This window comes from Eretmochelys imbricata, chromosome 3, assembly GCF_965152235.1.
Source record: "Eretmochelys imbricata isolate rEreImb1 chromosome 3, rEreImb1.hap1, whole genome shotgun sequence".
In the NCBI taxonomy this organism is placed as follows: Eukaryota; Metazoa; Chordata; order Testudines; family Cheloniidae; genus Eretmochelys; species Eretmochelys imbricata.
In genome coordinates, this window is record NC_135574.1 from 69,361,235 (window position 1) to 69,386,175 (window position 24,941).

The window sequence follows — 24,941 nt, forward strand, 5'->3', positions numbered from 1 at the left end:
TATTTGATGAAGAGTTCAGCTAGCAGCAGGAGAAGCTGCCTTGGCTGGCTCCTCATGTTTGTGGCTGGCATGGCTAACTGTTGATTTAGAAGCAAGCAATTGTCAGATGTGAGAGAAGGGTAGCACAAATCAGTTTAATTTACTTTGCCTAACAAGAGTTGTGAACTCTTTGGGAGACTGACTGACTGGCAACCAGGGTAACTAATAAGAATTAATAAAAACAAAAAATAGTGTCAGATGTTCCAGATTGTCCTAGACTTGTAAGAAGATGATGAATCCCAAATCCAGTGTATATATAAAAAACAGGAATCCTGTTCAATACAGTAACATTTCAAAATGTGGACTTTATACAACAGAGGAAAATAGCTATAAGATCAATACTCTAGTTTTCCAGAGTAATCATTTTTATTAGTCACCATCTTTCTTTAGTTTAAAAATGTTCACCAATGTAAGAAGTGTGCTGCAAATAAATTATATTAATATATCTACTTGTGAAGAAAAATATGAATCAAATGTGTATTGTCCCATAATTCATATCACTTCGCCTTTTTCCAGATAGCACTGCTACACTTTGATTTTTCCATTATAGTACTTTTTGTTGACCAAGTCCTCCTTTGGAAAGAGTATTCTCTTTTTTTGCAAAACACATTCAGGATCAGTTTGTACTGGAGACATTTGAGAATCTGAAAAGAGCAGTTAAAGGAAGAAAAGATGTGACATCCTGGAGAATCCTTAAAATATCAAAAGTTTGATGGTTGTTAGAAAGAAATAAAAGCTACATAGGCACTGACTCCGTGAGTGCTCTGGGACTGTAGCACCCATGGGAAAAAAACAGTGGATGCTCAGCACCCACCAGTGGCCACGCCGATCAGCTCCTCCACCTTCCCCCAGTGCCTCCCGCCAGCCAGTGGGCCCTGCCGATCAGCTCCTTCCCTCCTTTCCAGCTCCTCCTGCCTGCCACGGATCAGCGGTGCTGGGGGCGGAGGGGACAGAGCAAGGGCACGGCACACTTGGGGGAAGAGGCGGGGTAGAGGTGGGGCCTTGGGGGAAAGGGTGTAGTGGGGTGGGGCTTGGAGCAGAGCAGGGGTGGAGTACCCCCTGGGGAAATTAGAAAGTTGGCGCCTCTGAAAAGCTATACCTGCATCCAGGAGACCGGGGAGTGAACGGCCCATGAGTAAGCTGCTGGGAAAAAATCAAATTCTTCGTATCAGATAAATATGCAGAATGCAAAATATTATTTATGTTGCATCCTTTGTTCAAAATATGATCAAATCATTTACAGTGAGAGAGCGAGTAGAGAGACCTTTGTACAGATTTTAATGCGCTGATGTGCATATTAATAGGAAAGGAAACATATGCTGCACTGAAAGTGATTGGAGCAAAAGAAGAGAATTGCAATATGAGCATGTAAAGTGTTATTTAAGAGCTAATTATGATTATTAAATATTAATAGTGTAAAATATTGCTGCAAAATGCATGGTCTTTATTATGGAAGTGTCAGTAGTGAGTCCATAATTTGGGTTATGTAGTGATTTGCACGTAAAGCAGCATTAAAATCCTCCTTTTTTTGTTCATTATACTGTATAGCAAGAAGTTGTGATGGGTGTTTTTCTTGAAAGACATGGGAACATTTTTGGTGGGCAGTTGAGGAATGGAGTTTGTCCATTGCAGGAAAAAAAAAATTGTGATTCTTTATTTATAGTATATGTGCCTTGATATCATGGTGATGGGCACAACGGAAATTCCTTGTTAGAGATGCAATTTTTCTTTTATCTAGACAGCAACTTAACTTGACCGCTGTTATTAATGACCTGTTGTCATGTGTTATATCCTTTCTATTTTGTTGTTTTATTTAGTGTTTGTGGGGTTTATATATTTGATGGATTTATATATGTTGATTCCTTTGGAAGCTTTTCAATAATCTACTGAATGTAAAGCAAGGAAATCCTGTGATTTTTGTCATTTTCTTACGAACAATATTGCTACTAAAAGATTCTTCTTCTCTAGGGTGACGTTAGAACAGCATTAATCAAGCAATGGTTTATCTTTGCAATATGTCCTGGAAGTGCCACGATAGTGAGCTGTATGTATGGAATGATGTCATCACCAGTTCCCTTCAGGCCTTTGAACATCCCTGAGATTTGATATTTCTACAAATTTCCAAACTTATTTGGCCTATTTTTTTAAAATAATCATTCTTATGCCTTTTGCTACTTGAGTCTTTGTGTAGGTAACGTTACTGACCAACTAGTCTAGTAATGATCACAGAGGAGGGCCTATACAGGTTCAGAGAAACCTATATTTTTGTCAGTTCTTTGGGCTATGTATAGGAGAAACTGAATCCAAAGAGCTTTCTGACTTTGTCACTGAGCAACCATGCACCTTGTTTTGTCACTTCCAGATACAAAAATGTCCTAAGGCACATTCAGTACTGACTGAGTCATCCATTTGGTAGAATCTGAGGACATGTTGCAGATATCAATATCAGACCTTGTCAAGATTCATAGCACTGAGTCATTGCTACGGGTCTGAATTACTAATTCATGATGTTAGTAGGACCGTCGTCTTTGATGCTGCAGTGACGAGAGGGATGCTGGGGGAAAGACTGTTCTCAGAACTGAGTACTCTATGGAGCTATGTTATTACTGGATCTGTGGTCATCACATCTGGCAGGCTTTCTTTGATGCAAAAAGTGGGTATTGCTTTGCTTACCTTCCCAAGGTAAGTATTCTGATACTAGATACAATGATGCAGCGAGGACGAATCTGAATGTAAAATATGTAAAACCAAAATAAGTTCTCATATACTTTCTTTAGCTTGTGATGCAATAAGTTTGAATTGTTTCATGCTTCAGTTTTTTAATGAGGAAGCACTGTTCGGAGCCTGGTCACTGACACCAGGGAATTGGTATGAAGCACAAACCACATTGCAGAATTCTTTGTGCACAATTTGAGAGTGAGAACACAGCATATAATGGGTTTTAGTGTAGCACTTAGACAGTTGTCTTTCTATTTACAGCATATATGAACATTTTAAAGAGGTGGACAGAGAGTTAAATATTACTGGGAGGGGCATATACTGATGTCTCCCTGCCCTAGTGCAGTAACTCCCAGCTGGGGCGGATTTGTTGAGGTGGAATTTCCATGTATCTGTTGCACTGGGAAAGGGTCACTTGTCAGAGTAAGTATAAGAGGGTTGTTCCCCTTCCCTTTCTCACCATCTTTTTGCTTCTTTTGACTCTCCTCAGGAGAGAGAAAAAGTTGGTCTCTTGATCATCCAAGCTTTATTTACATCAAACATACTTTTCTGAATTGTGAATAATCCGCAGTCCATAGCAGCTAAAGAAATATAAAGGGTCTGAACATGGGAATGCAGCTCATAGGTCAATACATTTCTGAAAAGGAGGAAGATGAGAGGATGACTTTAGGAGATGTAAATAGCACAGTAGAAAGACATAAAAATTGATGGCTGGATCCATTCCTTAATATGCTTTTATACGTGATTCAATCAGTGGAAGAGGAAAGAAGGAAAATGCAATATAGCAGCAGTGCTATAACTGTAAATCACTTCAGAATCACAGAGCATGACAAGCTGAGAAGGCTAATGGTGTCTTCCAGAAAGAATTTACTGCAGTAATCAGAAAAGAGAGCAAGATAAGAAAAAACCCTAAGACCAAAAAGTGAGTACAATCTCTCATGTTTTACTTGCTAGTAGGGTAACTAACGTGAGATCCTTTGCACTAAGTGATGGTGCTAAGCGTCTGCTGAGCCACAAATCATTTGAGTGTTTGTGAACATTTCTATGGCTTCTAACTGTGTGGTTAAAGCTTGCATAATGCCTACATGGAATTTCTTTGTAAATCTCCTTTGAAATATCTGTCGGGAAAATGTTCACATTGTGCCTTCCTCAGAGATTCACTGTAAAACTCTCAAAATCTCACTGATGTCACTGATTTTTATGAAAGGAGAAAAAATAAATTGTCTGGCCATAAATATTTTATAGATGATCAAAACCAGTTACAGTTGTACATGTGCAACTTTCTCAAACGCATGAGCAGCCAAATTAGAGGTAAGGATAGGAACAAATAAGTGACTGTAAAACTGAGGGGGAATTCTAACAAGCAAGCAAATAGGTGGTCATGAAGGACAGGGAATGAGGAGAAACAGTAATGAAGGAACGTGGAAGCATCAATGACATGTTATTAACAATACAGCTACAGCTCTGGCTGGTTCATCTTGTTTAAGCTTTGAAAAGCAAATACTTGGGGGTAAGATATAAATTTGATAGATCTTATAGACCAGCCTATTTATTACAACCATTTGCGTGACTTCCACCTTTAGTTACCCAGACTCCACGGGGATAGGTAGGTTTCCCCACTGCACGTTTTTGTATGCTCTGCCCCTTGCTAATCTCAGCTGCTCCCACAGTTTGTGCTACCACCTTTATGATGATATCTTGCAAATCAACTGTACCGCTTCATTTCTGACCTCTCGAACTCTGTCTAATCTTGCATGTCTACCTGCCTTTCATCTGATTCACTGTGGATACCGCTCCACCATCCCCCTTCTTGATATTGCTAAAATCTATTCCTCCTTCATTTCAACAATCTAAAACCCTAAACCACACCTAAGTTATCTCTTGTCTTGACTGCTGTAATCTCCCACTTTCTGGCCTTTTGGGCCTTTTACCTCTCCAGTCTATTCAAAAAAGCTGCAGCTATAATCTTCCTTTACTGCCCCCAATTGTCACCTTTTCCCAATCTCGGCTGACCAGCTAAATGCCTGATCCCTTCCTGGCTTGTATTGTGTCTGTCCAAGATAGACTATAATTTCCTTGAGGTGTGGAGCTGTTTTACCTATGTTTTGTGAAGTTCTATCCGCACCACCACCACCACCCGCCCCAACTGGACTTCTATAAACAATAATTTTGTAAAAGTCTTCTATCTAAGGAGAAGTTTCTGGCTTATGAATAATAAAATTTACAGTACTTTGACCCTAGATATTAGTTTGTGATATTAATGAAAACTGGCATATTTTGTCTTGCAATAGGGCCCTAGGTTACCCATGTGACTGTGGACTCTCCCCAGCATTAGGGAAACGCAGTGGAATATGGTTTTGAGTATTAAGACTGCCGATTACAAGGCGTGCAAATTATGTTTATGTGGATGTGCTAGCTGCCTGACAGAAAGTTAGCCATACACTTAGAGACTGGTGGTTTCTATTTCAGTAGCTTGCGTTATTACGACTCTGTCTTTGCTCCCGATGAATAGCATGTGGTTCTTTGTAAGAGACATGCTTTTCAGTTAACTGAATCATTATCCTCCTCCCTTGTAACCTAAAAACAAAAAGATTTGAAATACACACTACACCTGGTATTGGCTTTAAATAGCCCTATGGATTCTGTGAGTTTTGAATTTGAATGAGAGGTCCTGAATATACCTCATTGTTGGCTGTCTAACTTCTGTGCCGGTGCTCTTTGTCTGCCTTAGGATCTGCACAGGGCTGCACGCTGTGTTAGCAATGGCTGCAAGTGTGGACAGATAGATGAGTGCAAGGAATTCTGTGCAAAGGCAAATTTACGATATGTATAACACTTGATGAATTTGGAGATGGAAGAAATTTTCAGGGGAGAATTTATTTAAATATATTTTGTGGTTAAATTATGAGAAACAAAGTGAGCATGTCAATCAAGGAGGCAGTAGAAAGAGTACTTTTGTGAATGAGTGGGAATGCTGGGGAAGATCTGACTCACAAATAACCTCCCTGGAGTACTTTAAAAAAGGATGCATTGTCTCTGGATTCTTTCTAGCCTCACTGTGGTATGAAGATGGTACCTATATGAGACCATAATTCTATCTGTAGCCTTGATGCCAATGTGGTTGAAGCGGAAACAAGAGGGAAGGTGGGAGGATACAATTAAAGTGTTTTGTATCCAAATCCTGTATGTCGCGTGTAGAAATGCAAGTTACACTGGTAGGATGCGCGATCGTTTTTTCCGTAGCTCTCTGATCTGAAGAAAATTCAAGAGCATTTCAGAGGTTCGGTGATGAGTGGCTGTAGTGTTTCAGTCTGTAAAATGTTGCTGATGGCAGTTTTGTTTTCTAATTACTAGGTCCAGAAGATGGAATAGTAATTTCCCCATCCAGCGAGCTGGGGTCCTTTTTTGCCTCTGCATGCAATGTTTGGACTGATCTGAAGCTTTCGTTTTGGACTGAAGGGACTTGTCCACTGCTTGCCCTGGAAACCCTTCTCTCCTAATTCATGAGCCAGCAGGATGCGGTCGCCGTGCTTTCAGAACGCCTTCTCATAGCTGCGTACAAAGGCCAAGTGGATAATGTGGTGCAGCTTATCAACAAGGGTGCCAAGGTAGCAGTTACCAAGGTAACAAGAGAAAAACTCTTTACAAATTCCCTGGGAACTAGTGTAACTCCTAAACCATTGTCTGTGATAATGTTCTTGTTACTTTACAAATTTAAACATATGCTGGGGGGTGGGGGGGATTAGAAGTGTTTTGATTTTTCTTTAAATCTGCATTTATTAGCCAGCATTAACATGAAATAATACATTTATTTTCCTTCTCTGGTTCCAAGAAGGGGAAAATACAGAGCATCACTGCATACTGGACCTTTAAAAATGTGCTGTGCTGGATGCCTGTGCAATGACATTTTTAAAATGTGCTTTGACTTTTGAGGAATGAACATGCTTTTAAATAATGACAGGTTTCAGAATAGCCGCAGAAAGAAAAGGAGGACTTGTGGCAACTTAGAGACTAACAACTTTGAGCAGAAGCTGTCGTGAGCTAAGCATCCGATGAAGTGAGCTGTAGCTCACAAAAGCTTATGCTCAAATAAAGTTGTTAGTCTCTAAGGTGCCACAAGTCCTCCTTTTCTTTTTGCTTTTAAAATTCATCACCATAGAGGAGAAAATTGGTGGGGAAGGGAAATCTTGAGGCTCTGCAAAAAGTTCAGGGTATCCTTCAGAGAGGAAGGAATAAAAGCTACCTATTCTTGTAAGATAAAGGTACCTGAGCTGTAATCATGTACTGTTCCTTAAGAGAAAGGTCCTTTGATAGTATGGGCTAAACTCTGGCTGCACTTAATGTGCAATCTCAGTGCAATTCCAAGGTTGAGGATTATAAACTTCACTTTCTATTCCAGGGTTGGAAAGTCAGGATTTGGCCCATTGTATCAAAGGACTTATAACAACACTTATAATGAGATTTAAAAAAGAATGCAATTGAAATGAACCGACTACCAGCTCTAACCATGTTATAAATAATATTTGCAAATAGTGCAGGTGACCTATGAAAAATTGCTCAGTCTGAGAGCTAAAGATAGAAGAGTTTGAATCTGAACACAAATAGGCCTGAAATGATTTTTCTCAATATTTGTTAATCAAATCTGAATGTGAGAGGAATACGAATGGAAAATGGTGTTTTCTCCCTCGCTCCCTCTTTTTTTATTTTATTTTAAACCACAAAAACTTGGAGTGCTCCGATCCTCCTCTGAAGTTTCCTAGTGGTCACCATATAAATCACAAGCCAAGATTCTCTGTGAAAAAGTGTCATTAACATTTAAAAGAAAAACATTTCTAGGAGCTGAAGAGAAGACATACAACCAGCCCTTCAGGGGTTTTTACCTCACACTTAGTGATGTGTGAGGAGATGTTTTATTTGAATAGGTCAGTGGCTGCCTGTGAAGGAGCTGACTGCATCTCCCACCCCAGCAACTAATTTTGCATATAGTTGGTTGTCACTGGAACCTGCTTTGCTTGCTAATGAGGCTTGCCCCTAGCTTTCTACTGCCTAGTTACAAAGCTAGTTAGGATGTTGCAGGACTGCGTGTAAGGCAGGAGCCATGAGAGAGGGAGAGAGAGGGAGTGGGTGGGTGGGAGAGAGAATGTGACAGAGTGAGAGATGGAAAGGCTGGTCTGTGGTCTGCTACAGAATTTTAAAACTATACAAATTAGTTGGGGAGGTGGAAGTGGGTGAGGTTGGACCTGCAAGGTCTATCAGATCTGGGAAAAGCTTAGTATTTGGCAAAATGCTGCCCTGAGGCATATTTAGTTTTAATTACGTTCATGGATCAATAGAGAACACAAAATTTGACTGTGAATATTAGCCTCCACAACACAGCTCTAAGGGCTGTCGGTAGATTTTAAACAGAAAATGTGAATACATTAGATAAGGTGCAGAAATGGATTGGAATGATCTATCAATGACACCTGCTTTTTGAGATGCTCCCTTTGCCGTGTTTGGATCATAGTTATTTATTTTTGAAGCCAGAGTGCCCTGTGGGAAAATCAGTTTTACAGGGTTTTTTCCTGTTTATTGACCACAACCAGATGGCCTCTTGTTGATATGGTGACACTCAGTGCATAGGCCATAGTCATAGCAAAGGTAAAAAGCTGTAGTAAAATTCTTCCTTTGACTCTGTTGTCCAAGCATCTCTGCTTGTCATGCTCTGTCTAAAGAAAGATATTTGAATGGTGGTGGGATTTTTAATAAGAGGACTCAACTTTGGATCTGTAGTGTGCCCTGATGGTAAGGAAAGTATTAAAGGAACAGCAGGCACACTGCACACTCTCATCCCCACTATAATTTTGAATGCAGGTTCCACATAGTGTCAACTGAAAAATCCAGTGCTCTGCATTATAGATTCCAGTGTAACCATGGAGCTGATTTAACTACTCCATCAAATTAGTTAATGTAAACTATGGTTCTAATGTGAGATCAGTAGATAATGACTTGGTACCGATATAGTCTCTTTGAATTATTGACAACTTCCGTTTGTTACAATGAGTGCAACGGAAGTGCAAATTATGACCTGACCCTGAATATATGTTTGATTTATTACTGAATGTTCGTGATGGTGATAAAATCTGTTGGATGTCTCAGTCCACCAAAAAAATGCAATTTGTTTTGGAGTACAAGTTCAGGTTGATTCTAGAGCTAAGTAAAATTCAGCAAATTTCATTTGCAGGGGATCATATATATTTTAGATCCATGTGGCTTCATATCCTCCCCATTTTATTTGTTTTCCACATTTGAATGGGCCTACAATCTCAAAGCAAAAGTCAGTCAACCACGAACTGTTGATTTTGCAACAAAACTATCCCAAGGTGCAAACTTCTATATCAGCCCAGGTTCACAAGAAAGGTCTGTGAACTTTTCTGTGAACTTAGTATGAGTTTGGAGTTCATAACAAATTATGAAGCATGGTGAGTTTCACATGGCATGAGTTACAATGTGAACTTTAGTTGGTGCTTATTGTTTATCCCAAGTGGCACATCACTCCATGACTATTACTGATTTAAATTTTTCAAACCTGCGTAATAAAAATAATAAAATTTAATAGCTGATTGTTCTAGTATGACTGAAACACAGATTCTCTCTTCTTCCTCCCTAACAGAAAAGTCTTTACAAAATTAACCATAAATAAAGATCTGTTTATTCAGATCTGTATTTTATGCCTGATCTGTACTCTACACTCTTTTATTTACATTCGTCAGTTTTTGCTGTCAGAGTTGAAATTACATTCTATAAGATTTACCCTTAAAGGAAATTACAATCAGGGGCCCTGATCTTGTCCTCTTACCCAGGAAAAATTCCTCTTGAAGTCAACAAGAGTTTTCTTGGAGTAAGAAGTGCAGAAGCAGACCCTCAGTTTGGAGGAAAAGGAAAAGTTCTGTTGTACTTTAGGACACCAAATCGATTGCAAATGTGTGCTGGCAAGTGTAGCTGGCTTCACAAAACACTATACAGAACTATGCATGCCTGAAGTAGCTGGGCTCTAGAGCAAGCTATTTGTCTAGAAATTCTTTATAGTTCTTTATCCTCACTTGATTTATTGGGCACCAGTCAAGTAAAAGTGAGACTTGTTTACCTTTCAAAACCAAGTCATTTAAAATGCTGGCAAGCCAATCCAATTCTCTTATCCTAAAAATGAAAGGTCACATGATGTGTTCATCGCTGCTTCAATAAACAAGAGTTTTATTGCAAAATGCTGTTTTAGTTTAGACTGCTATGTCTATATGTAAAGTGCTGTTTGCATTGGCTAGATGTTTGCATAGTATGAATAAAACTAAAGAAAGAAAATTCAATATAATTTTCATTAACGCTGAAATGCCCACTTCAGTGTTTGCTCAAAGATTTTTTTATTGTTTGTTTTAGTCAGATTAGTAATTGTGTTCAGCTGAGACTGTCAACTTCCATTGAAGTCCATAGGAGTTGCATGCATACAGCACCTCCACTGAAGTCAGTAAGAGTTGAGGGCACTCAGAATCTTTTCAGGTTTTATATTTAAAATATAATAGGACAGCCCTGAGCCATATGTTCCTCCCCTTTTTCTACTTCCCTGGGCTTCATTACCTGTTACTCTGGCTCTTCACTGAAGCACTGTAAATGGTGCTTTCCAAGTGCCATGGTTTGGATATTTCTGCAGCTATTGTGCAGTAATTATTAAATTGTAAAACCTACCTGTAATGGGTTTGGGCCCTTCGGGGTGTCACCTCATGTGCTGGGATTTAATTGAGTCAGACTGTTCTGCCAGCCTGGGTCCCCTTTACCTGGCCTTGCTGGGTGAGGCTCACAAGCCTCTTCCAACCAAGCACAGAGGCAGGGCCACACCCAGCTGCACAGAGAGACAGAGATCTGCTTTGGAATGATTCAGCCTCAGGGGCTTGCCCCAACACCCTGCTGTCCATTCCCTTTAAGGGGTACAAACCAAAAGGTTTTATAAATTTACCCCCTCCCTCAGTGTGGAAGGAGATATGCACAACTTCTTGCAGCCCCCCCCCATTAGAAATTACAGAAACTGGTTCTGATAATAAACAAAACAAATTTTATTAACTACAAAAGTGAATATAAGAGATAATAGACAGAACAAAGCAGATTACTGACCAACTAAAGCAAAATCCGCAAGCTAAGCTCAATATACTTAAGAAACAGCTTACAAAATGTAATTTCTTATCCTAAATATTATTTTAGGCAGGTTGCAAAGTTTCTGTGGTTCAGAGTTCCAGTTATATTTTCAGACTGGACACCTATCTCAGTCTGGACTCCCCCCTTGCCTTCCCTTCAGGTTGCTTTAGCAGTCTCTCTTCTTGGGCAGACAGGCCATGAAGAGGAGGAGCCCCCTTTGCCTTATTCCCCCTCCCCCCTTAAATAGGATTTGTTTCCCAAACTTGACCCCCCCCCCCCCTTCCCTTCCAGTGGAAAGTTACAAGAAGTCCTAGGTAATGTTTAGTATCAGGTGACAAGACCACCTGACCTAGTAGTGTCACAGCATCCATGAGTCAGTGGCAGTATGGAGCATTGGCAGGAAGGCCAAGCCTTTTCACAGTCCATTGTCCTCGCCGATGAGCCAGCCGCCCTGTCTGGCTTTTCCATTGTAGTACTTGAAGTGTTAGCAGCGGGCATCACCCAAAGCAGCATAGTTGAAATACAGATACATAGTCAGTATTCCTAATTTCAGATACAGAAATGATAAAGGAATACAGATTGGATAATCACATTCAGTAAATCATAACCTTTCCAATGATATCTCACATGAGCCATCTTGCATAAAATATATCTCAGTTATGTCATATTCATATCATAAGTATATTTTCATAAAGAATATGGAGTGAAGTGTCACACTACCATTCCCACTTTACATTACAATTATTATTGTGCTGCTGGGAAGTACACATACCAATTATGCTAATCCTGCAAAGGAGCAGTCACCACAAATGGTGAGCTGCTACCACAGAGCAAAAATCAGAGAACCGGCTGGAACACGGTAGAGCTAGGAATCAATAGTTCAAACAGTCTCTGAGTTCATAAGGGAACAAAAATACCCCTCTTTTACAGGTACACATCAATAGCCCCACCCCTGGTCCCAGCCAGCACTTACTTCATGACAATTCTTTCCCCTTGACCCTCATAAGATTCTATTTGTATTGTTGCCCTTTTTGGCCTGAGTGATTCGCCAATATTCTGGGCCGTGACGGGTTGCTTCTGTTAGCAGGAGAAATTGATGATGCAAGTCAGGTACTTCTGTAATTCAATCCTGTGTATCTACAAAAATGTACACAAAGCCCTGATTCCTTGAACACAATAAAAACAAACAGCAGCAGGCAGTTTCCTTGCTCAGCAATCCAACTCGATCGCCCCTGTAGGACGTGGTTTAGGTATATTTGTGTGGCAGCATGGGGAATGCCACTGAGTGTGCGTCACCTGCTCTGGGAATAAATACAAGACTTCAGCCTTCAGGACCTTCAGTCTTTTCATGAGCTACTTTTTGAGTTTAAAAAATAAATCCATCAATCTGAAAATGTGGGCTGTTTGATCCAATAGACTGGGTCATTTAAAAATAATTGGCTGCCAAAATTGAAAAAAAAACCCCAACCCTGCTCAGTTAAACTCTTAAATGATACTATACTCTGCCTTTTCTCCCCAGAGTTAGGGAGTAGTATTCACCTTCATTTTAAATTTCCTGCCTTTTTCTCAGTTTGTGACACAACTTTCTTTCGGGAAAGTTACTAATGGATGAATGTTTTAAATTGAAGTTTTATTTCTCTTTGATTAGGCATGAGTGAATTCTGTAAGTATATTTAATTCTTGCTATGATTTAATTAGTGTTCTGTGTCCACTTATGATTGCTGCTGTTATAGCTGCCGCATGGAGCAACAGCTAGAGTATCACTTTCAAAGGCCTTTTTTGTTTGCGACTATGTTCAGCTTTGGATGGACATTGTGTAGTGAAGGAAGCTTGGCTGTGTAGGTGTCTAGAGACAGCCTGTCTTGTACAGTGCATGAGATGACCTTTCCTTATTGAACACTGAGGATACAAATAAATATTGAACAGCTCTCCCCTCTGTGGAGCACCATGTGACCTGCTCACTGAATGAGAGAGTGAACTGGCAGAAATAATAATATATTGTCTTGTAATTAAAGAATGTGTCGTAGTGAATGTGCACCTAGGGCAAAGGGAAGGATATGCAGTCAACCCTAACGTTGGCATTTTCTGACTTGAGTGCTTTCCATAGCAACCTTAATGCTGTTCTAACATTTTTTTACTTTTATTAATAGTAATAATTACTATTTAGCATTTGTAGCTGGTGTCATGGGTAACTTGGATGCTCCTCAGAAAGAGGAGAGACATACTGCTAACTCTGAGAGTTTACAGTTTACAATTCTGCAAATTCTAACTATTAAGTGTAGTTCCTATGACTGTGAGCCCATTGAAGTCACGGAATTATTCTTTTTGATGCCAGTGTGACTAATCACAATAGTTGGGACTATGCTGTGTAATAAGTGTTTGGAGGATGAGGCCCAGCGTTAGCTGAGACATGACATCAGGGAGATGTACTTCTAAACTTTTGAGGTGGCTTGTTTTCACTGGTTGTATTGCAAAAAAAGAGTAGTTGTTTGTCATGCTGTGATGCATGACTAGAAAGGGTTAAGCATCCCGCTAAATAAATAACCCTCAAAAGACATGTGAGGAGATAATGTTTGTGTTTTTGTGTATTTACATATATATGAGTAGGGTCCGACAATGTAATCAACAGTCCCTGTATATGCTGTAATTCTGATAATTCAGAGGTCAAAAGAACATCCTATCATTTAAATGAATTGTAAACACGGGATATCTCAGTATTCATCTCTCTTTGAAATGTATAGCAAACAGGGTGGATATAATCAATTTTTTTATTTAAATAGGTTTTTTCCTCAAAAAGCATTTTTATGAAAAAAAAACAATCCTAAAGATAGTTTTAATTAAGATACGTTATAGCTCAAAGATATCTCATTATGGAATAGGGATTATAAATTCTAATTCCATAGTATGAGACAATATATTCATGTAATGTTTAAAAAAAATTTTGTAAATGAGTTACAATAGTTCATGGATTAGGGACCCAATCTGATGGGGTTCCAGGGGCTACTGAATAGATTATTTAAGTTCATCTTTCTATCTACCCAATGGGACTCAGTGCTCAGTCTAGAAGATACCATGAGAGATGCTTAGTTTTGCAGTTCTCAAAGTGTGGATTTGTGTCTCCAGAGATAACATGCTTGTTAACAGCAAAAAAGTTTTTCAATAAATAAATAATATATAGAGGTGAGAAATAACAGACCTCAAACCTATTGTTCCTCTGCAAATTTGTGTACACAAAGTCAATCCCTTATCTCTTTCTAAAAGTGCAAAGTTTCAAAAAGTTCAATGAATAGAAGATTGTTGGGGGCGGAAGAGATCTGGACAAGGAGAGGAAGTCTGGAGATAAATGTGAGAAGTGAGGGACAGGCAGTAGAAAGAAAAGGGAAACTGTTTGAGCAGCATATTCCAGAAGTCTTGAGGTCTTTCTAAATGTAGCCTTCATTGATTTGAGATCTACCATACCATCCTCTCACTAGAAGGGAAAACCTATAATGGCAGCAAAATGCAAACAGTGCAGCAAAGAAATGCAAGGCCTGGTTGCCCAAATGAAACAACATCATGAAAAGTGTTCCTTCTCAGGAGGAAGCTGCCTTGAAGATGATGAAAGGAACGTGTCAGAATATGCAGGATCTTCAGGTTGGTAAACTTTTTTATTTCATAATTCTTTCTTAAGGACTGCCTGTCTTCCTTCTGGGCTATTCTTGAATTCTCATGTTTGAGCAAAAAATATAGTTGTTACTCTATGGTACTATCTGTTTAGATGCAGTTGTGATAAAAAATAAATAGCTGAAATAAGCAGATCTTCCTTTTACAATTTCACCTTTAAAGTAGTACTGAGTGTCAGTGAATGCAATGAGTAATACTAAATGAGCAGTATGGTATTAATAAATAACTGCATTGACTTATTTTGTTTAGGAGAAACCATCCGCAACATACAATTCTGAAGACTATCCACCTTCAAGATGACCATCGTTTTCTATAGTTTGAGTTATCTGCCAATGATAGTGTTTCAGTCACATCATGTATGTCACATAGCCACAGTATATCACCTGTAGCAAAAAGAAAAAAACCCTCCATCATTCAGAAACAACCACAGATAAGTTTGTGATAAGAACCAGCAGATGACAAAAAAAGGTAATTGATGAAAAAATTACCCAGTTTGTTTATGGAACAAACTCTCCTTTTCATTTGATTGAGAACCCACACTTCATTAACATGGTTCAGTCATTAAGACCAGGATACAGTCACCCAATGGAACAAATGTCTCAGGCAAATTGCTGGATAAAGTGTATGAAAAAGAAATTGAGCAGTGTTGCAAGGTCTAGAGGGTGAAATTGTAAACCTGAGTCTTGATGGGTGGAGCAGTCTCCACAATGATCCTGTTGTATGTGCTTGTGTGACAACAGAAGAAGGGAATGTCTTCCTTACAGAAACAATTGATAGATCAGGAAATTCACACACAGCAGAGCACTTACAAGAAGTAGCAGTAAAAGCTATAACAAACTGTGAAAAAAAGTTCAAATGTCTAGTACACAGCTTGGTCAGACAATGCTGCAAATGTATCCACGATGTGAAGAAATTATTTAGAAGAGAGTGAAGACATTGCCAAGCTAATAACATACTGTTGTAGTGCTCATTTGATGCATCTCCTAGCCAAAGACTTCAGTGTTCCAGAAATAAAGGCGAATGTTGTTGAAATTGCAAAATACTTCCATAACAACCACTTTTCAGCAGCTGCTCTGAAAAAAGTGGGAGGAACCAAGCTAACTCTCCCACAAGACGTGCGATGGAACTCAGCAGTGGACTGTTCTGAGCACTAGATCAAGAACTGGCCTAATCTGATGACAGTTTGTGAACAAAATCCTGAAAAAATAGATGGCACTGTCACAGCCAGGGTTCTCAACATTGGGCTTAAGAGACATGTTGAACACATGCTGAGTCCCCTGAAGCCTATTTCTGTAGCCTTGAACAAAATGCAGGGAAATCGCTGTTTTATTGCTGACGCTGTTGAAATTTGGAAGGCACTGAGTGAGATCTAAAAAGAGAAATATGCAAGGACAGAGTTAAATTACAAGCATTTAAAAAACGAATGGGACGAGCACTATCTCCAGCTCATTTTCTTGCAAATACTCTCAATACTCAGTAACAGGGTCAAACCTTAACTGCTGAAGACAAGGAGTTGGCTATGACATGGACATCCAGCAATCATCCCTCCATAATGCCAACTATAATAAACTTCAGAGCTAAGGGTGAACCATTCAAGAAATCTATGTTTGCTGATGATGTTTTAAAGAAAGTCACACCAGTGACTTGGTGGAAGTCACTTAAGCACTTGGATTCAGAGACTGTTAAAGTGATAATCTCACTTTTAACAGCAGTAGCTTCTTCTGCCGGTGTAAAAAGAATATTTTCTTCCTTTGGACTAATTCATTCCAAATTGAGAAATCGTTTGGGACCTGAAAAAGCAGGAATGCTTCTTTTTCTTTTCCAGATTATGAAGAAACAGGAAAATGAAGGTGAAGATGACCGAGTTAGCTGCGGAAGTCAATATTTTAAGTTTCTCATGTTGACCTGGCTCACATAGTCGATTTAATTTTTTTAAAAAATATTTCATTTAACTATTTGTTAAAAACAATTTGAACAAAAACAAACCTGATTTTAAAAACTTGAATGTTTAACTAAATTCAAGAATTCATATGCTTGTTTTGTTAAAATATTATGTTTGTTATTGAAGAAAAAAAATCCAGAATACATAACGTTGTTGTTTTAGTTAAATAAAACAATTTAAATGTCTGTCTGATGATGTTCTCTTCTAATACAGCGTGGCAAGAAAATCCTCCAAATATTAATGATTAACCTGTTGAATTGGAGATAGTTCACCTCCAGATGACTTCATAAATATCTGCTTCAATTACCTTTGGTAAATGAAATAACCAAAGAATCATTCATTTTCTGATATAGCTGTAAAACTAATCTGAAAAGTTTTCAAAATTAAAAAACGTATAGTGTGTACCTTCTAAAAATGAAACCTATATCTATCTCTGAGTTGTGAAGAATATGTATTAAGGTTATAACAACCAACAAGAATGCACTTTCATGTAGAAATCCATGATTAAATCGAGTCTTCCTGACTAATGAGTTAAATCATGATTTAAATCAATTTGATTTAAATCAAATCCACCGTGATAGCAAATAATCTGTGAATGGTGGAGGAACAAGCAAATTGTCTTATGTTAATTCTGTAGCTAAATAATGGAGATGGACCTCCTTCAAAGTCATGCTAATTACCTTTTCAACTCCCAACTTTTCAAAAGACATGACATTGTATAAAAGATCCTTGGGTCCTGATTCTGTCATCTCAGATCTGCTTAGGCTTCATCAGGGTAGTTTTGAGTCACAAGACTGAGGTCCCAGTTATGCTGGTACACCCTGAATATGATATTTGGACATTGGACTATAACCTATGAACTATTGCTAAAAGAACTCTTTGTAACTACAAAGCTCACCATCTCTGCTATGAATCTGAATCTTAAGAACTGAATTCATGTCTGTATGTATATTGATCTTTTAACCATACTCTCTTTTGTTTTTTAATAAATTTTAGTTTAGTTAATAAGAATTGGCTATAGCGTGTATTTGAGTAAGATCTGAAACATTCATTAACCTGGGAGGTAATGTGTCCGATCCTTTGGGATTGGTAGAACCTTTTCTTTTATATGATGAAATAAAATATTCAGAAATCATCATATTTGACGTTGGTACCTGGATGGAAGTCTGAGGCTGGATTACTTTAAGGGAACTGTGTTGTTTGGACATCTGAGTAACCAGTGAGGTAATAAAGAAGCTGTTTTAATGCTGACTTGGTAAATCTAAGTATTGGAATATCCACCAGCTTTTTGGAAATTGTCTGCCCTATTCTTTGCAGTTCACCCTAATTGAGTGACCACAGCTGGCTCCTCACTAGGACCCTGGTTACAAATGCTTTTTTGTTGTTCTCATTCTCTGTTTGACAAAACATCACAGGAGAAATCTGCTAAACTTAATAATCATTCTGTTAAAATGAGGAAGACTCACCCAAGAGGCAATTCCAGGAGGTAAGCACAGTGAGTGCTTGTCTTCACTACAGGGAGATTGACGCTGCAGCAGGAGTAGATTTAGCGGTTTGACCGGAGAGTGCTCTGCCATCGATTTAGTGGGTCTTGACTAGACCGGCTAAATCGACCTCTGCTGCATCGATTGCAGCAGCATCTATCTCCCAGTGGTGAAGATGAGCCCCGAGAAGAGTAAGGTAAGTCAACCAGAGAGTGTCTCCTGTCAATGCAGTGCAGTGAAGACACTGGGGTAAGTCGACCTAAGTTATATCTACTCCAGCTACATTAAGCAGATAGCTGGAGTAGCGTAACTTAGATTGACTTACCCTGGTAATGAAGACAAGCCCTGAGACAAAGCAGGACAGTGTTTGCTTTGTCGCTCATCACAATGTAATGTGTGTAGTTTGATACTGGGATTCACTGGGACTGCAGAACATGTTCCAGATGGTCTCATTGAACTTAATAGTGAGAATAAATGTGACAAAGGAAAAATGTGTGTAGTATTAAACACATGTGTGTAATTTATCTGTTTTACCCAAACCAGATTGACGAGAGGCACTGCTAGCATAGTGCAGTCTATTTTAACATAGTCACTCCAGTATCATGGGTTTATAAAGTGTATTTTTCAGGTAAAACAGAGCATAGCTTTTCTGCAGATCGTAAAGTTAAAATCATATCTATAAAATTGAATTGCATAATGGAATGGTTATAATTATTTTGCTTTGTAGCTAACTCACTGATTTTTTTTTTTTTTTTAAATCCTGGAACTTGTTGCATTATGGCTAGTCTGTCATTGGTGACACTTCATATAGTATGATAGACATAGAGCTGTCAACAAGATTTCATCTTGAGCACACATTATTAACAGATCTTGAAAATAATCCTCTATTATTAAGCTAGAAAGGTACCAAAATAAAATAAAAATCAGTACTTTTAGGAATTATTTGGTCAATAAACTAGCAGCTAAGGAGGATTTACATGACTTGTGGCCACCTGAGGCAACAATTCACATTTGAATAAAAGTTCCTACACACATATAACAAACCATTTTATTGGCTCATTAATCTAAGTTGTTAAAGTCCCCAGTTCATATCTGCATCGTAGACCATGACAACTCCAAAGTTTATCAAGCCAGCATTAGTAATCGGATTTGAAATTATCTATCTATCATATTAAATATTTGTGAGCTGTTTAAAAACTATTAGGTCAGTGATCTGCATATTAAAAAGCCTGTGTCTGTTTTCACAATCACCTCCATGACCAAGCCTTCCTTGCAGTGAGCTGCTGTGAAAGCCTGTTGTTAGCTTGTATTTCCACCTTCACTAGCACCCATATATGCCTTCACACAAGACCTTCTCTGGTGTCATGGTGGAGGATGGCAAATGATGCTGCGGGAGGAAAGACACACTACTTTCAAAAGGGAGACTCATCTTCTTACCCCTCTCTCCCCAAGCATTGTGGGTAGGGTGCACCCTTTTAAAAAGAAAAAAATACAAATTTGAGCCAAGTGAGATTGTGTTGTCAGTACCCCCCATTACAGCTGGCACTCTAGTGCCACCATTCTGACATGGAATTGTAGAAGACCAGAACAGAACCATGCAAGCTCATCTCTATTGCTGCCAGGGTCTGCAGACATGGCATTAACCTTTTATCCAGTGAATAGGGCTGGATAACTCTCTCCCCAAAGTCTGTCAGCCCTGCTACTTGTGTTAGCCAGAGAGGGGCTGCTGGAGAGTGACTCCCAAGCTCTCTCCCACACTGAGTTTGCTGAGAGTTTTTTTTCCACATAGCCCCAGACTCTGCTGGCCTAAGGAGCATGAGCTTGATCTCTGGACCTAAACTCAGTTTTCTTAATTCTCCAGGTTGTACCATTGCTAGATCTCCCAACTCCCTTCTGCACCTCCAGTTTTAATGCCATTGGGTATAAAAAGGAGATGCAGTTTCCAACTTTTTATCATGAGTATCAGTTTTTATCATGAGACACACGATATCTGGTATTTTTCTTAAAACTTTGGGCACTGAAGTCATATGGAAACACTAGAATTTCTGCTTTCATTAAAAAAAAATGTTTCTAGCCCTCAAAGTTGCAGAGATAAGCTTGGAAACATGAACCCTGAAAGTTGAAAAGCCATCATGCAAATAAAAAGAACTCCAAATTTATTATTTGTAAACCTTACGAATTTTAAGCTAATCTCAGGAGTTTTTGGGGCCTCGTTCATGATATTCAAATGTTAGGGGTTTCCGGTACTGGAAATGAAATGCACAAAGTTATGTGGTATGTATCGTACATTAGTGACACAGATGAACCAATGCAAGGACATAGAATCAGAGAATCATAGACTTTAAGATCAGAAGGGATCATTATGATAATCTCATCTGACCTCCTGCACAACGCAGGCCAAAGAATCTCACCCACCCACCCTTGTAACAAACCCCTAACCTATGTCTGAGCTACTGAAGTCCTCAAATCGTGGTTTAAAGACTTCAAGGTGCAGAGAATCCTCCAGCAAGTGACCCATGCCCCAAGCTGCAAAGGAAGGCAAAAAACTCCCAGGGCCTCTGCCAGTGTGCCCTGGAGGAAAATTCCTTCCCAATCCCAAATATGGCAATCAGCTAAACCCTGAGCATGTGGGCAAGACTCATCAGCCAGACACCCAGGAAAGAACTGCGACATTTTAAGTTGCCCTGAACTTGCTTCCTTAGGCCTAGAGCATGAAGGACATGAGTATCTCCCAGCACTGGAACTAGCCTTCCCTATCAGGCACTGCAGGCCTACAACCAACCATAAGCGATTCTTTTGCTTCCTCTGATCTGCCAGCCCCACCTGCCTGGTGTCAGGCTGCTAGTTGGCTCCATGCCAGTTTTCCCATGTGTGTGCCTCAGCTCCTGATCTGACTCCCTTACTCCTTAGTTGCAGCCTGACAAAGGAGTCAAGAACAGGTAGGCAAGGGGGGAGGTGAGGCAGGAATACAGAGAGGGAGAAGACGATGGGCGAGGTAACTGGTAGGGGAGACAGGGTAAATCAGGACTGCATATTCTGCATACTTCAGAAAAGCCCCAGGCAGACAGACTTACTGTCCTAAAAGTTGTGATTTGTTCGACCTCCCAGCAGCCTGAGATCCCCTTCCCTTTCCTGCATTGTCCACTTCCAAACAGTAAGAAACTAGCTAGTCCAAAGAGTTAAAAACCTGAGACCAAATACATCCCCAGTAAAATCAATGGAGTTACACCAGGGAGGAACGTGGGCCCTGGGGATTAGCTAGTATCCTAAAGATTAGTATAATCTTTGGAGCCACTATATTTTATATGCCTGAGGTCATTGAATGATGCAGCACGTACCATAATATGTCACAGTCCGTGTGCACAGTGGACAGTTTAACAATGGCATGCCCCCCCCATGTGAATTTCCTGAGTTGTATTTGTACGTTTCACAGGTCTTCAGATAACGCATAGGGGTATGTGTATGCTGTGTGTGTGTGGGGGGGAGGTACGCTGAGTGAGGGAAATGATCCAAGGGGTAAACATCTCGCATTAAAATAAATGCTTCATCTTCCTTTCAGAGTTTATTTTTAACAAAATATCTTTGGCTGCACCCCAGCATTGTTGCACTGGTTGGAGATGGTTATCGTATCAGGAAGTTCCCCCCCCCGAACATATTCACATAGTTAGCCCTGCTCTCTCCCTTGTGAGCTGGCTTCAAGCAGGCTTTTGTTCCACTCCATGCACAGACTACAATAAAATGTTATTGTGATGTATCAGTAGCTTACTGGGAAGTGAGACAACTGATTATGTGATTTATTTATTGTAATTAAGTAATGGAGAAAGAACCTATAAGCCTAAACTTGTTTGAATCCATATTCATAATCGAAGTATTCAATTCATGCCCCAGAATCATTTGTCAATCTGGCCTTTTTTTTATGTTGCCTAGAGACTCTCTTATTTCTTTTGCTATTAAGTTACCTGAAACCGACACTAAGCTCTGGATCTCCTCCAAGCTGTAATAAAAGGAAATGTACTCCAGGCAGTAGGGCCAGCCATTACTTTACCTACAGTCTTAATAAAGGCCGTCTTTAGATCAGGTTGGACTTGTAAAAGCAGCAGGTTATTCATTGTTTAAACAAAGCTACAACTTTTTGTTTGTGTTTTTAAATTTATGGCAGTGTTCTCACTGACTTTTTTTTTTGTGGCTGTTTTGTTTACTGAGTTTGCCTAAGCACCTCAAGTGCTTTCAAAGGCAGACTGTGAAAGAAGAAATCAAGCTGTGTTCAAAGCTTCAGAGCTGTGAAACCAAAATGTACTGGATGGGAATGAGCCATTCACTTTTATTTGGGGAAAAATACCAGAGAAAACATTTGCACTTTGAAATATTTGAGTTCCGGAGTGGGTATGAACTTTTCCTCCGTTTGAGTTTAAAAAGGGGAAATAACAATTAACTAGCACTCTCCACATCTTTGAAGTGCTGTATAATCATTAACTAATTAATTTGCGATTGGGTTCTCCCTCCAGCAGTTCTGTGGGAGAAGAAGGTTTCAACTTTTTTCATTACATGGAGGCTGTTTCCAAGGCCTTAACCACCTTCTTAGGAACATAGGAATTGTCATACCAGACCAGACCAATGGTGCATCTAGTAAAGTATCCTGCCTCCAACCAATGTTTCAGTTACATGGAGTAACATTCCCATTGGGGAAGTTTCTTACTAACCCCAAGAATGTACTTAGATTGTAAGATCCTTGAGGTAGGAACTCCCTTTTTGTTCTGTGTTTGTACAGGACCTAGCACAATTGGACTGTGGTCCATGACTAGGACTTGTAGGCATTACGTCAATACAAATAATAAATAATGATTAATCGTTGGCTTATTCCTTTCCAGTTACTGAAGGCCACCAGTAGTCACTCAGTGCTAGAAGTGTTCACTTCTTCTGTTGCTAGATTTACCAGTGCAGTTTAATCTGCTCTGTCACAGTAAAATAAACCTAATGGATTCCTGAAAAAAAGAATATCCAGGCCAGGCTAAAACATCAGTTTGTACTTATTAACTCCTGGTGGCTTTTGGGTGGAGGAATTGTGATTCTCAGTGGAAGAGTGGGTGGTCTAGTACATGATTGGGTTGTTAATTACTTGTCTTTTGGAACTGTGATGAAATAAAACATATATTGGACAGTCTTCCAACATTCTTGTTTTACAGTTCTTTAAGGTCTTTCACTTACTCCTCACATTCCTGACACTAATTATTTTACTTACACACTCAATTCCTTTTATGCTGATATTTTCTAATTTAGTTTATTAGGGTTACAATCTTAGCAAACTTCCTTATTTTCAGGTTTCAGAGTAGCAGCCGTGTTAGTCTGTATTTGCAAAAAGAAAAGGAGTACTTGTGGCACCTTAGAGACTAACGAATTTATTTGAGCATAAGTGTGAGCGGTAGCTCACAAAAGCTTATGCTCAAATAAATTCGTTAGTCTCTAAGGTGCCACAAGTACTCCTTTTCTTTTTCCTTATTTTCGTTCTTCTTTATTGTACTGATGAACCTATTAATGTATGATTACACTTTGAACCTTCTTTTAAAACACATATCCCAGTGCCTTCCTTAGGAGCAGCAGCTGCTCCCATTTTTTCTGTCGTGTTCTCATTTTAAAGTCTGTCAAATGATAATCCAGTTGGGTGCAATTAAAACTGAACAACGTTCCTCTCTTGTCATTTTAATGTAGACTTTTATTACCCACTTGCTGGGAAAAGCTATTTTCCTAATTAAAAAAAATCTTATTTTAAAGTCAGCTCTTACTTTCCTTTTCTCCTATCCCCGGAAACTGTACATCATTTCTGCATCTTCCTAATTAAAACTTTCCTGTTCCGTGTAGCCATCAAGGGACCTGACCCCAGTTGAACTGTGGATTGGCTTCTGATAGATACTGTGTTAAACACTGATTATATGGGTTAGGGATTAGTAAGGTAGTAAAATAAGTGATATCTGAAAGACTGAGACATTTGTTCCTAGTTTATAGGCAGTAAGGGATTGGCTATCACATATGTTAACTCGAGTCACTTGTCGTGACTAGGGTTGCCACCCATCCATTTTTCAATCAGGCAGTTCAGATTTCTGCTTGTGTGTCCGGGTGCCATTGGACAAGCCACAATGTCCATTTTTTTAATCTGTGGCAACCCTAAGCAGAAGGAAGGAGACAGTGCAGCAGCAGCAGCCATCCCTGCCTCCAGGACCAGGCTGCTTGTGTGGCTCGTGGTGGCACATGGCATGCAGGGGTGGGGCCTTGGGGGAAGAGGTGGAGAAGGAATGAGGCCTCAAGGGAAGAGGCAGGGCAGGGACAGGGCCTCAGGGGTCTAGTTACAGCCATTAGAAAGGTGGCAACACTAGATGTGACATATCTGTCATTCTTTCAAAGGGGAGCTGCTGACATAAACATCAGTCTTCTAGTGCTTATTTCTTTTGCAAGACTTTACCACTGTCTTTATAATGATTTATAGCACATTTGCCATACCGTGTGTTTTTGGAAGGGTGTTTAAGGGGATGTGTTAGTAGTGGAATTGAAAGTCCTCAATGGTTGTCCAGTGGAAAAGACAGAAGCAAAAAACTGATTAAGTTCTACTGTAGAATTGTAATGCAGAGCTGGATCAGAGTTTGTAAGAAGCAAAAAAAAAAAAAAAAAGTTTATTGTAGACTTATATTATTGCAACAAGGTGTTGTCTCAAGGCTGGTGCCAATAAATCCAAATGAAGCAGAAAGCAGGAGAGGAAGTAGGCAGTTGCAACACACACACACAATAAGGGAAGTCCTGTTATAAAATGAACATGTAAAGGTTTGTAGTAGTTTGCAGCTTTAAACAGTAGGCTTCCCAGACAGAGGTGTGGACAGACCAATATGAAGAAAAGAAATGCCGGGCGTAAGTTTTAATGAACACTATGTATTAACCAGTGATCT

At 39.4% G+C, this 24,941-nt stretch overlaps 2 protein-coding genes across 5 annotated transcripts in view; one reads left to right on the top strand and one right to left on the bottom strand.

Moving 5' to 3' along the window:
• The window catches only part of ANKRD6 (ankyrin repeat domain 6), a 165,049-nt gene that overhangs the window by 109,856 nt on the left and 30,252 nt on the right, over positions 1–24,941 (top strand). The window contains exon 3 of the mRNA XM_077812816.1: positions 6,112–6,380. Coding sequence (XP_077668942.1) covers positions 6,261–6,380 — 120 coding nt within the window. The 5' untranslated portion in view covers positions 6,112–6,260. The remainder of the gene's footprint in view (positions 1–6,111; positions 6,381–24,941) is intronic.
• Positions 1,161–24,941, bottom strand: part of LYRM2 (LYR motif containing 2) — a 63,638-nt gene continuing 39,857 nt past the window's right edge. Inside the window, exon 4 of one of the 4 annotated variants that reach the window (XR_013345600.1) lies at positions 1,161–1,179. The gene's annotated coding sequence lies outside the window, so the exon portion shown is untranslated. Of the gene's footprint in view, positions 1,180–11,210; positions 12,058–24,941 lie in introns of those variants that run through there. The other 3 variants (XR_013345598.1, XR_013345597.1, XR_013345596.1) reach the window with 3 other exon arrangements.